This window comes from Macadamia integrifolia, unplaced genomic scaffold, assembly GCF_013358625.1.
Source record: "Macadamia integrifolia cultivar HAES 741 unplaced genomic scaffold, SCU_Mint_v3 scaffold2038, whole genome shotgun sequence".
Classification (NCBI taxonomy): domain Eukaryota; kingdom Viridiplantae; phylum Streptophyta; class Magnoliopsida; order Proteales; family Proteaceae; genus Macadamia; species Macadamia integrifolia.
The window spans coordinates 9794-22444 of NW_024868473.1; the positions used below are offsets into that span (position 1 = coordinate 9794).

A 12651-nucleotide genomic window follows, 5' to 3' on the forward strand; every position below is an offset into this window, starting at 1 on the left:
ACATCTCTTTTCCCGTCCCTTTGTGTGACCCTCTTTCTCCTTGGTTCTTTCTTATTCATTTTCTGGTTTTCTTTTACCCAAACTCTGTTCTGCGCATCAGTTGCAGTTCTTCCCCACGAAGAACCCCCCTTTCTGTGCAACCTCTCTCTCTCCCCTCTTGTTCCTCTTCCTTTCTTTTATGCTGCTGTAAGTACCCTGTTCCTATTCTGGGTGATACTCCCAGACCCGAGAGAAAGCTTTGCTGTAGCTTTTAATCCCAATCGGTTGATCCTGAGATTTGGGTCGAGAATATAGCTTCTGTAGGCGATCAGGGACCTGGAGTTTCTTTTCCTAGCCCTTCCCTGTTGTGAGCAAGTAAACCGATTGCAGGTTCTAGTTTCCCTATTACCGCCATACCCACCTGCTGGAGTTGGTCTTTTGTGTTGCTGCATACATGATGATGACTCCATGGTTCGGAGTTCATATGGTGAGGGTTTGTGATGAGCTTTCGTGTTATTTAGAACTTTAGATGGTAGGCTGAACTGGTTGCAAGGACTTGCTTTGGCTGGTTTTATATGTCTTTCGGAGGTTGATGATAATCCTCCCCCAGGATTTCCTTTTGTTTCATTTTCCTTTTTTATATATTACCCACTTTCCAATTATACCCCTATAAAGCCCCTCTAGGACACATTGTCCTTTAATTTCTTTTCGTTCGAAATCCAGCCTAGAACAATAATTCAAATTCCCACTAGTGTCCTCTCTCCTTAACCAACCCATTGAAACATTAGAAACTTCTAGTTATTTACTAGATTGCCATTCCACTTTTAAACTCCATTATAATTACAAGTTTGCCATTATGTTCCAAGTTTCAAGTTCTTACAATTTTGTCAATCCATTTAATTACCAAATTACCATTGTTTCTATAATTTGGCTTCTAAGTACTTAAGTGGGGCCATAGCCATCCGAGTTGGGTTTATTGGGATCCACCGGTCCCGCATTATTTGGTATCAAAGCTGAAAGCTCCTATTTGAAGTCATGTTAATCCCTTTTACCACCATAGTCTCAACTGAATTATGGGAAAGACTCCTTCAACAGAATGAAGAAATCTTAAAAACTCTCGAAGCTAATCAAGAAGTGCTCAAAGCTGCACATGCAGAGTTGGTTGCGAGTAGGACAGACCGAAAGCACAAGCTTTACCCTCCAGGCTATTACAACAAGATTTGCTGCCATAGAGACACATCCTAAACCAAACGGACAGTAAGGTCACATTATTCATGACACTAGACATAAGGACATCAAAGACCAAGTACTAATCACATCTGATTGTATGCACCTGTCTTCAACAATGTGATCACAATCATTGAACACCAGATGGAAGAGTTGGTTAATACTAGACGTGACGATCAAGATGAAATGGATGATCCAATAAAGGTTGCATCGGAAGAACTGATCGATGGTATGATTTCAGTTGTGAAGCCCTGCTACAAGATTCCAATCAAAGTTATATCATTTTTTATGACCATTGGGAAATCGTGACTATTGATCGTGAGGTGTGCTAGATCTTTACCCCATTGAAGTCATTGATCTTGGATGTTGATCAAGTGGAGCTGATTCTCTCCTACAAAACTCGTGGACGAGTTTTCCAAAACAACAGGGGAATTGATGTAACAGCGCTCCAAAGGATTGACCCGAACCCGTTCGAGAGCCCAGACAAAGAACCGGATCCAAGTTTAAGGCTAAAGAGAATCGAGATTTCAGCTTTATTGTTTGCTTTTGTTTTAAAGTAAATTTGTGTTACGATCCCATATCAGCTTATGGGGGTTGATCCCACATCGATTTCCTACGGGAATCGATATGGGTTGATATGGTCTTGGGGCCCCTCACCTTGTAAGCTGATTTATGGGGTTGAGTTCTTCCAAGACCGTAATAGTGGTATCAGAGTAGTCGATCCTCAGCCCAACCCAAGCACGGAAGGGGGGACCTGGTGCCAGAGTGAGAGCCGCTAGGAAATGGCTACTTGCCACCAGGCATAAACCCTGAAGCAGAGTGAGAGCCGCCAAGAAAGGGCTACCTGATCCGGAGTGGACCACCGTGGACGTCGAGTTCGAAAGCGTGGTGGTATGTTACGATCCCATATTAGCTTATAAGGGTCGATCCTACATCGGTTTCCTATGGGACTTGATATGGGTTGATATGGTCTTGGGTTCCCCCACCTTGTAAGCCTGTTTATGGGATTGAGTTCTTCCAAAATCGTAACAGTGGTATCAGAGCAGCCGATCCTCGGCCCATCCCATCCGTGGAAGGGGCAACCTGGTGCCAAAGTGAGAGCCGCTAGGAAAGGGCTACCTGCCTCCAGGAAGAAACCCTAGAGCAGAGTGAGAGCCGCCTAGAAAGGACTACCTGATCCAAAATGGGCCGTTGTGGACGTCAAGTACGAAAGTGTGGTGGTATGTTACAATCCCATATCAGCTTATGGGGTTTATCCCACATTGGTTTCCTATGGGAATTGATGTGGGTTGATATTGTCTTGCGTCCCCTCACCTGTAAGCCAGTTATGGGGTTGAGTTCTTCCAAGACCGTAACAATTTGCTCCTTTTTACTTAGGACAATTTATTTCTTAAAACAATGGATTAGATTAGGACTCTATTTACCTTCCTAAGTCATTAGATTTGACTAGGATTTCTTTGCTTTTAGTATTTATGGATTTGTAATGCATACGGCCAATTGATGAATTGAAGAAGAATTAAATTGAATGCTTTAGCTGTAACCATCCCCCTTTCTCTCTCTTATTCCCTCCTTGTCCAGTTATACAGCTTCCCCCCTTTCTTCCTCCCTGCGATTCTTGTTCCCCTTCTACTCTTTCTCCCCTTCCTGCGATACCTCCTCCCCCCCCCCTTCTGTGCGATCTTCTCACACCTCTTCTCCTATCCCTTTGCGTGACCCTCTTTCTCCTTGTTCTTCCTTATTCCTTTTCTGGTTCTCTTTTACTCAATCTCCATTCTGGGCAACAGTTGCAGCCCCTTTTCTTCCTCCCCCTCATTGTGCAACCTCTCTCTCTCTCCCCCCTCTTCTTCCTTTTCCTTTCTATTATGTTGCTTTTAATACCCTGTTCCTGTTCGAAGAGAAAGCTTTTCTGAAGCTTTTAATACCAATCGATTGATCCTAAGATTTGGGTCAAGAATAGGGCTTTAATAGGCGATCAGGGAACTGGAGTTTCTTTTCCTAGCCCTTCCCTGTTGTGAGGAAGTAAACCGATTGCAGGTTCTGGTTTCCCTGTTACTGCCATACCCACCTGCAGGAGTTGGTCTTTTGTGTTGCTGTGTACACGATGATGACTACATGTTTCGGAATTCATATGGTGAGGGTTTGCGACGAGTTTTCTTGTGTTATTTAGAACCTTAGATCATAGGCTGGACTGGTTGCAAGGACTTGCTTTGGCTGGTTCTATACGTCTTTCGGAGGTTGAAGATAACCCTCCCCCAGGACTTCCTTTTGTTTCATTTTCCTTTTTTATCTATTACCCACTTTCCCATTATACCCCTATAAAGCCCCATTAGGCCACTTTGTCCTTTAATTCTTTTAGTTCTGAATCTGGCCTTGAACAATAATTCAAATTCCCACTTGTGCCCTCTCTCCTTAAACCAACCCATTGAAACATTAGAAACTTCTAGTTATTTCCTAGATTGCCATTCCATTTTTAAACCCCACTATAATTACAAGTTTGCCATTATGTTCCAAGTTTCAACTTATTACACTTTTGCCAATCCATTTAATTACCAAATTGCCATTGTTTCTAGTATTTGGCTTCTAAGTACTTAAGTGGGCCCGTAGCCATGATAGAGAACCGGATCCATGTTTAAGGCTAGAAAGAATAGAGATTTCAGCTTTACTATTTTCTATTTTTATAGAGATTTCAGCTTTATTGTGTGCTTTTTTTTTTTTTTTGGAAAGTAAATTTGCTCCTTTTTACTTATTTAGATATTTCCTAAACCAATGGATGAGATTAGTACTCTTTATTTCCTAAAACAATGGATTAGATTAGGACTCTTTATCTACCTTCCTAAGTTATTAGATTTAACTAGGATTTCTTTGCTCCTAGTATTTATTGATTTGTAAGGCCAACAGCCAATTAATGAATTGAAGAAGAATCAAATTGAATGGTTGGGCTATAGCCATCACCCCTTTCTCTCTCTTATTCCCTCCTTGTCCAGTGATACAGCTTCCCCCTTTCTTCTTCCCTGCGATTCTTCTTCCCCTTCCTGTGATACCTCCTTCCCCCCCCCCTCTTTCTGTGCGATCTTCTCACACCTCATCTCCTGTCCCTTTGTGTGACCCTCTACCTCCTTGTTCTATCTTATTCCTCTTCTGGTTCTCTTTTACCCAATCTCCATTCTGGAAGCAGTTGTAGCCTGTTTTCTTCCCTGCGAAAACCCCCTCTTTGTGCAACCTCTCTCTCTCTCTCTCTCTCTCTCTCTCTCTCTCTCTCTCTCTCTCTCTCTCTCTCTCCTCTTCATCCTCTTCCTTTCTTTTCTCTTGCTTTTAAAACCCTGTTCCTGCTCTGGGTGATACTCCTAGATCCAAGAGAAAGCTTTTCTGAAGCTCTTAATACCAAACGATTGATCCTAGGATTTGGGTCGAGAATAGGGCTTTCATAGGCGATCAGGGACCTGGAGTTTCTTTTCCTAGCCCTTCCCTGTTGTGAGGAAGTAAACCGATTGCAGGTTCTGGTTTCCCTGTTACTGCCATACCCACCTGCTGGAGTTGGTCTTTCGTGTTGCTGCGTACACGATGATAACTACATGGTTCGGAATTCATCTGGTGAGGGTTTCCAATGAGTTTTCTTGTGTTATTCAGAACCTTAGATCATAGGCTGGACTGGTTGCAAGGACTTGCTTTTGGCTGGTTCTATACGTCTTTCGGAGGTTGAAGATAACCCTCCCCCAAGCCTTCCTTTTGTTTCATTTTCCTTTTTTATCTATTACCCACTTTCCCATTATACCCCTATAAAGCCCCATTAGGCCACATTGTCCTTTAATTTCTTTTAGTTCCGAATCCAGCCTTGAACAATAACTCAAATTCTCACTTCTATCCTCTCTCCTTTAACCGACCCATTGAAACATTAGAAACTTCTAGTTATTTACTAGATTGCCATTCCACTTTTAAACCCCACTAATTACAAGTTTGCCATTATGTTCCAAGTTTCAAGTTATTACACTTTTGCCAATCAATTTAATTACCAAATTGCCATTGTTTCCAGTATTTGGCTTCTAAGCACTTAAGTGCGGCCATAGCCATCCGAGTTGTGTTTATTGGACAGTAAGGTCACATTATTCATGACACTGGACATAAGGACGTCAAAGACCAAGCACTAATCACATTTGATTGTATGCACCCTGTCTCCAACAATGTGATCACAAACACTGAACACCAGGTGGAAGAGTTGGTTAACACTAGACGTGACGATCAAGATGAAATGGATGATCCAATAAAGGTTGCATCTGAAGAACTGATCGATGGTCTGATTTCAGTTGTGAAGCCCCGCCATAAGATTCCAATCAAAGTTATTTCATATGTTGACGACCATTGGGAGATCGTGACTATTGATCGTGAGGTGTACTAGATCTTTACCCAATCGAAGTCGTTGATATGGGATGTTGATCGAGTGGAACTGATTCTCTCCTATAAAACTCGTGGACGAGTTTTCCAAACATCAGGGGAATTGATGTAACAACGCTCCAATGGATTGACCCGAACCCGTTCGAGAGCCTAGACCAAGAACCGGATCCAAGTTTAAGGCTAGAGAGAATCAAGATTTCAGTTTTATTGTTTGCTTTTTTTTAAAGTAAATTTGTGGTACGATCCAATATTAGCTTATGGGGGTTGATCCTACATCGGTTTTCATTGGGAATTGATGTGGGTTGATATGGTCTTGGGGCCCCTCACCTTGTAAGCCGGTTTATGGGGTTGAGTTCCTCCAAGAACGAAACAGTGGTATCAGAGCAATCGATCCTCAACCCAACCCACACGCGGAAGGGGCGACCTGGTGCCAGAGTGAGCCGCTAGGAAATGGCTACTTGCAGCTAAGTAGAAACCCTAAAGCAAAGTGAGAGCCGCCTAGAAAGGGTTATCTGATCCGAAGTAGGCCGCCGTGGACATCGGGTTCGGAAGTGTGGTGGTATGTTACGATCCCATATTAGCTTATGGGGGTTGATCCCACATCGGTTTCCAATGGGAATTGATGTGGGTTGATATGGTCTTAAATCCCCTCACCTTGTAAGCCGGCTTATGGGGTTGAGTTCTTCCAAAATCGTAGCAATGGTATCAAAGCAACTGATCCTCGGCCCATCCCACACGTAAAAGGGGCAACTTGGTGCCAGAGTGAGAGCCACTAGGAAAGGGCTACCTTTCACCAGGCAGAAACCCTAAAGCAGAGTGAGCTGCCTAAAAATAACTACCTGATCCAGAATGGGCCACCATGGACGTCAAGTTTGGAAGTGTGGTGGTATGTTATGATCCCATATCAACTTATGGGGCTGATCCCACATCGGTATACTATAGGAATTGATGTGGGTTGATATATTCTTGGGTCCCCTCACCTTGTAAGCCAGTTTATAAGGTTGAGTTCTTCCAAGACTGTAACAATGTGCTCCTTTTTACTTAGGACTCTTTATTTCCTAAAACAATGGATTAGATTAGGACTCTTTATTTACCTTCTTAAGTTATTAGATTTGACTAGGATTTCTTTGCTTTTAGTATTTATGGACTAGTAAGGCATATGGCCAATTGATGAATTGAAGAAGAATTAAATTGAATGGTTTGGCTATAACCATCCCCCCCTTTCTCTCTTTTATTCCCTCCTTGTCCAGCGATACAGCTTCCCCCCTTTCTTCTTCCCTACGAATCATTTTCCCCTTCTACTCTTTCTCCCCTTCCTGCGATACCTCCTTCTCCCCCCCTTTCTGTGCGATCTTCTCAAACCTCTTCTCCTGTCCCTTTGTGTGACCCTCTTTCTCCTTGTTCTTTCTTATTCCTTTTCTATTTCTCTTTTACGCAATCTCCGTTCTGGGCAGCAGTTGCAGCCCCTTTTCTTCCCTGCGAAAACACCCCCTCTTTGTGCAACCTCTCTCTCTCTCTCTCCCCTCTGCTTCCTCTTCCTTTCTTTTATGTTGCTTTTAATACCTTGTTCCCGTTCTAGGTGATACTCCCAGATCCAAGAGAAAGCTTTTCTAAAGCTTTTAATACGAATCGATTGATCCTAAGATTTGGGTCGAGAATAGGGCTTTCATAGGCGATCAGGGACCTGGAGTTTCTTTTCCTAGCCCTTCCCTATTGTGAGGAAGTAAACCGATTGTAGATTCTGGTTTCCCTGTTACCGCCATACCCACCTGCTGGAGTTGGTCATTTGTGTTGCTGCATACACGATGATGACTCCATGGTTCGGAATTCATATGGTAAGGGTTTGCGATGAGTTTTCTTGTGTTATTTAGAACCTTAGATCATAGGCTGGACTAGTTGCAAGGACTTGCTTTGGCTGGTTCTATACGTCTTTCGGAGGTCGAAGATAACCCTCCCCCAGGACTTCCTTTTGTTTCATTTTCCATTTTTATCTATTACCCACTTTCCCATTATACCCCTATAACGCCCCATTAGGCCACTTCGTCCTTTAATTTCTTTTAGTTTCGAATCTAGCCTTGAACAATAATTCAAATTCCCACTTGTGTCCTCTCTCCTTAAACCGACCCATTGAAACATTAGAAACTTCTAGTTATTTACTAGATTGCCATTCCATTTTTAAACCCCACTATAATTACAAGTTTTCCATTATGTTCCAAGTTTCAAGTTATTACACTTTTGCCAATCCATTTAATTACCAAATTGCCATTGTTTCTAGTATTTGGCTTCTAAGTACTTAAGTGGGCCCGTGGCCATGATAGAAAACAGGATCCATGTTTAAGGCTAGAAAGAATAGAGATTTCAGCTTTATTCTTTGCTTCTTTTTCTTTTTTTGGAAAGTAAATTTTCTCCTTTTTACTTATTTAGATATTTCCTAAACCAGTGGATTAGATTAGGACTCTTTATTTCCTAAAACAATGGATTAGATTATGACTCATTATCTACCTTCCTAAGTTATTAAATTTAACTAGGATTTCTTTGCTCCTAGTATTTGTTGATTTGTAAGGCCAACAGCCAACTAATAAATTGAATGGTTGGCTATAGCCATCACCCCTCTTTCTCTCTCTTATTCCCTCCTTGTCCAGTGATACAGCTTCCCCCCCTCCTTCTTTCCTGCGATTCTTCTTCCCCTTCTTCTCTTTCTCCCCTTCCTCCCTGCGAGAGCTCCTTCCACCCACCCCCCTTTATGTGCAATCTTCTCACATCTCTTCTTCTGCTCCTTTGCGTGACCCTCTTTCTCATTGTTCTTTCTTGTTCCTTTTCTGGTTCTCCTTGACCTAATCTCTGTTTTGGGCAGCAGTTGCAGCCTACTTTCTCACTTGCGAAGAACCACCCTCCCTGTGCAACCTCTCTCTCCCCTCTTCTTCCTCTTCCTTTCTTTTATGTTGCTGTTACTACCCTGTTCCTGTTTTGGGCGATACTCCCAGATCCAAGAGAAAGCTTTGTTGAAGCTTTTAATCTCAATCGATTGATCTTGAGATTTGGGTCAAGAATAAAGCTTTCCAAGGCGATGAGGGACGTGGAGTTTCTTTTCCTAGTCCTTCCCGTTGTAAGCAAGAAAACCAATTGTAGGTTCCGGTTTCGCTGTTACCGCTATACCCACCTACTGGAGTTGGTCTTTTATGTTGCTGCATATACGATGATGACTCCATGGTTTGGAGTTCACATGGTGAGGGTTTGCGATGAGCTTTCTTGTGTTATTTACAACCTTAGATGGTAGGTTGGACTGGTTGCAAGGACTTGCTTTGGCTGGTTCTATACGTCTTTCGGAGGTTGAAGACAACCCTCCCCCACGACTTCCTTTTGTTTCATGTTTCATTTTCATCTATACCCACTTTCCAATTATACCCCTATAAAACCCCTTTGGGCCACTTTGTCCTTTAATTTCTTTTAGTTCCAAATCCAACCTTGAACAATAATTCAAATTCCCACTTGTGTCCTCTCTCCTTAACTGACCCATTAAAACATTAGAAACTTCTAGTTATTTATTAGATTGCCTTTCCACTTTTAAACTCCACTATAATTACAGTTTGCCATTCTGTTCCAAGTTCAGTTATTACACTTTTGCCTATCCATTTAATTACCAAATTGCCACTGTTTCTTGTATTTTCTTCCAAGTACTTAAATGGACCCATAGACATCTGATCTTTTGGGATCCACCTGTCCCGCATTAAACCCTGACCAATACAAAAATGGATGAGACAAAACTTCAGTTACAGCACATACAAATCAATGACATGAATCCTCTTGACTTCAGTGTGACTTGGGTGAGATACGCATTCCAAAACATTAAAGGATGGATTTCAAGCAATAGTTCACCTTTGATAAGATGAAATCACCAAGCCATCTATTACAGTCAACATAGTTGGAGTGAACAGAAGCTATGAATACCTGTAGCAGTAAAGGTCACATCGGTAACAAAAGTAATATTACAACTCATCATTACTCAACAGGAAATTGCATTTATAAAAAAAGACTGACTCACAGGAAATTGCACATATTTTGTGGGGAATTTGGACGGATCCTCGGTCCATGTAAAAGACTTCTCAACATATGTCCAGAACTCTGCAATAATCTTAAAATTTTTACAATAAGGATATCAAAAGAGAAGACAATGGTAAATCGGCATTAGTCTCTCAGATTAGAAATAGCCCTAAAGGAATATAAATCAATGTACTAAGACTCTTAGCATTACTTTCCAAAGGAAAAGAAGAAAAATGTAGATGGCTGAAAACCATAATGATCATATAAATTTTATGACTGAGAAAGCCTGTTTTTTCTTTTAAATATTTTCCATAATGAAATAAATTTTATGATTTCATTTGAGTGTTCTAAAGGTTCCAATTGGTGAAGTGAAAAAAGAAGATTTGCAATCTGTTTAACTGCAAACTGCTCAGCACAGAGCTGAGTAACCTACAAATTTTGTCTACTCTTTTTATCACAAATAAGAAACTAGTCTCCATTGGTGGAACTCTAAAAAACCAAGAAAAAGGAGATGGGTGTACCTTTCATGGACCAAATCTTAACTGTATTATCCATACCACAACTTGCAACACGGTAAATGTCTGAAGGATGGAAGTCCTGCAACAGTGAAAATTCCCTTCCAATGTTTAGCAGTTAAATGTTTCTTCTCTCCTTAATAGCCAAAGAACAAACTTGATGAAACTAGATAAAACAAATATGTAAGGGAAAAAGAAAAGAAAAAAGATAGTACATCACCAGTACTAACCACACTCAAGACTTCATTGCGATGACCCCCAGCTCCAGCAAATATCAAAATGCAAATCCCAGTACGTACATTCCATAGCCTGACAGACTCATCCTGCTCCAATAACAAATAAACACTCAAAAACCACAAGCCGAACAGCATATAAATGTCTCAATTATAGCAGAAAGGAGTTCTTACTTTGCTTGCAGAGATCACAAGTGATGGTTTCAATGTTTGAGTCCTGACTTCATTTATTGAGTCTCCATGACCAACAAAACTCTGAAAGTACACAAGCATCTCAGAAAGAATCCAACTTCCTCATTTACATTGAACGATGTTTTTATTGGGAGTTGGAAACAAACTTAGTTTGGGACACCTGTTTTCTCTGATAGATATTTGGGCCACCTTTCTATAAGTGGAGAAAATACAAAAAGAAAGAAATGAGGCTCACAAATTCAGTTGCCATATTTCTCTCTATAAAAATAGAGAGAAGGAAAATAGTTGCCCCAGTCAATTTATAACACAAGCATTTATGATGGAAGGAAAACGAATAAAACATAATACTGCTCTAGGAAGGTGCATCTATAAACAAATTATAAGATACTATACCCTGTGTAACTTTTCACTGCCGGTGTCAATGACCCTAATGATACCATTGATTCCACCTGCAACTAAGAATGGCATTCCGTCGATATTACATGCCCAACTCAAAGTGTAGAATGATTCGTCCTTCTGAACTATAGAACACATCACCGCATAAAACATTCTTTAGAACATATACCCAACAACAAAGGTAGCCACTAAATGAAGAAGCTCTCATATCTTACATCTTCATCAACATAAGACTGCAAGATAGCAATGACACCCCCTTCAAGGCACTGGTAAACAGTCACCTGAGAAAGCATTAGAATTTACATGATATTAAATGCGGGTGGTATTATCAGAAGACATTGAAACAAGCGGCAAACAGTCCCTCCTCGCTACCATAAAAAATGTGATCTAAACCAAAGAAAAACAAAATCTAGTTGTGCAATAACTGATTGAAGTAGAACAATCCACCGCTTGGATAGGCGAAGAATATATTGGCACCAAAGGTAATCCTTCACACTAGAGTCACGAATCATGAAAGCTTTGGGTTGTCGCCATTAACCTCCAAGCCCACAATAAAAGAGATATCCTGGTCTCTCAACAATAAAGCACGACTTTTGCATATATCACTGTAAATTTTAAAAGTATACCGGGAATCACTGAGGAACTCAACGAAGAAGAGATACTCTTTCAAGAGAAGTTCAAAGATCCGACATTATACAGGATAAAGCTAATGAATTTTGGAAAACCCTAAACTCTAATAACTTTTTGTCCACTGAAACCAAAACTAATTAAGGATTCATTGAGCAACTCATGAAACATTAAAAAATATTACTTACAAAAGAAAGAAAGAAACCAACTTTGAACTCGAAAAATCAACAAAAAAGGAGAGAGAGAGAGAGAGTACGCGATTGCCTCCGACAGTGGCGAAGACACTGTAGTAGCGGTCGTCGATGAAGTTGAAAGCGACGGCATAGAGAGGACGCTTGCCTTCCTGGAGTCGGTTCGTCACTCTGTACTCTCTCTTCTTCGACGGCGTTAGCGATCCTATCACTGGTTCGCACCCCAGAGCTGTCCCTGTTTTCGCCATTCTGATTTCTGAGCCACAACCAAACTACTCACTTTGTTTTTTTGGTGGAACCAAACTACTTTTTACTTTCTTTTTGTAGAACCAAACTACTTACTACGCCTACGGACGTACATGTAACGGCATTTTCGTTTAAAAAAATCTTTCGAAAGAAAAGAAATTCATTTATTATTATTATAATATATATGGACATATAAGACAGATTATTAATATCCAGGTCAGAGTTGTTAATGACGATCCTATTGTTCATACGTTTTTTTTTGGTAACAATAACTCTATTGATTTGGACGTGTAGGTGAAAGATGAATTACAAGATTCACTCAACCACGGAATGGAAGTTGACCAAATTATCATACACGGTGTAGACAAGGTCATCTTAACTTGGGAATCGGCCACTGAGTTGGCTTCCCTAGGAATAGAGAAAAAATTACAAGTATTAAAATAGTTAGCCAAATGACAAATGTCTTCAATAATGGATTGGACTACCAGAGGTCCAAGCTGGGAGGAGGATGTAATGGCAGAGTTCACATCCCTTGAATCAGACTCGACTTGAATATTATCTACCACCATCGATAAAGCCTTAAAGAGTCCAGAATGGATAGCTAGGCTCTCCCCG

General features: G+C 40.9%; 1 protein-coding gene across 2 annotated transcripts in view; it reads right to left on the reverse strand.

Annotated features, from left to right (window-relative positions):
• The window catches only part of LOC122065491 (polycomb group protein FIE1-like), a 16800-nt gene extending 4707 nt beyond the window's left edge, over positions 1-12093 (reverse strand). Inside the window, exons 1-8 of one of the 2 annotated variants that reach the window (XM_042629298.1) lie at positions 11856-12093; positions 11188-11253; positions 10970-11092; positions 10559-10639; positions 10382-10474; positions 10158-10233; positions 9638-9717; positions 9472-9543 (exon numbers count right to left, since the gene is read on the reverse strand). In XM_042629298.1, coding sequence (XP_042485232.1) covers positions 9472-9543; positions 9638-9717; positions 10158-10233; positions 10382-10474; positions 10559-10639; positions 10970-11092; positions 11188-11253; positions 11856-12038 — 774 coding nt within the window. In that variant the 5' untranslated portion in view covers positions 12039-12093. Of the gene's footprint in view, positions 1-9471; positions 9544-9637; positions 9718-10157; positions 10234-10381; positions 10475-10558; positions 10640-10969; positions 11093-11187; positions 11254-11397; positions 11699-11855 lie in introns of those variants that run through there. The other variant, XM_042629299.1, reaches the window with a different exon arrangement.
• Between the last annotated feature and the right edge of the window lie 558 nt (positions 12094-12651).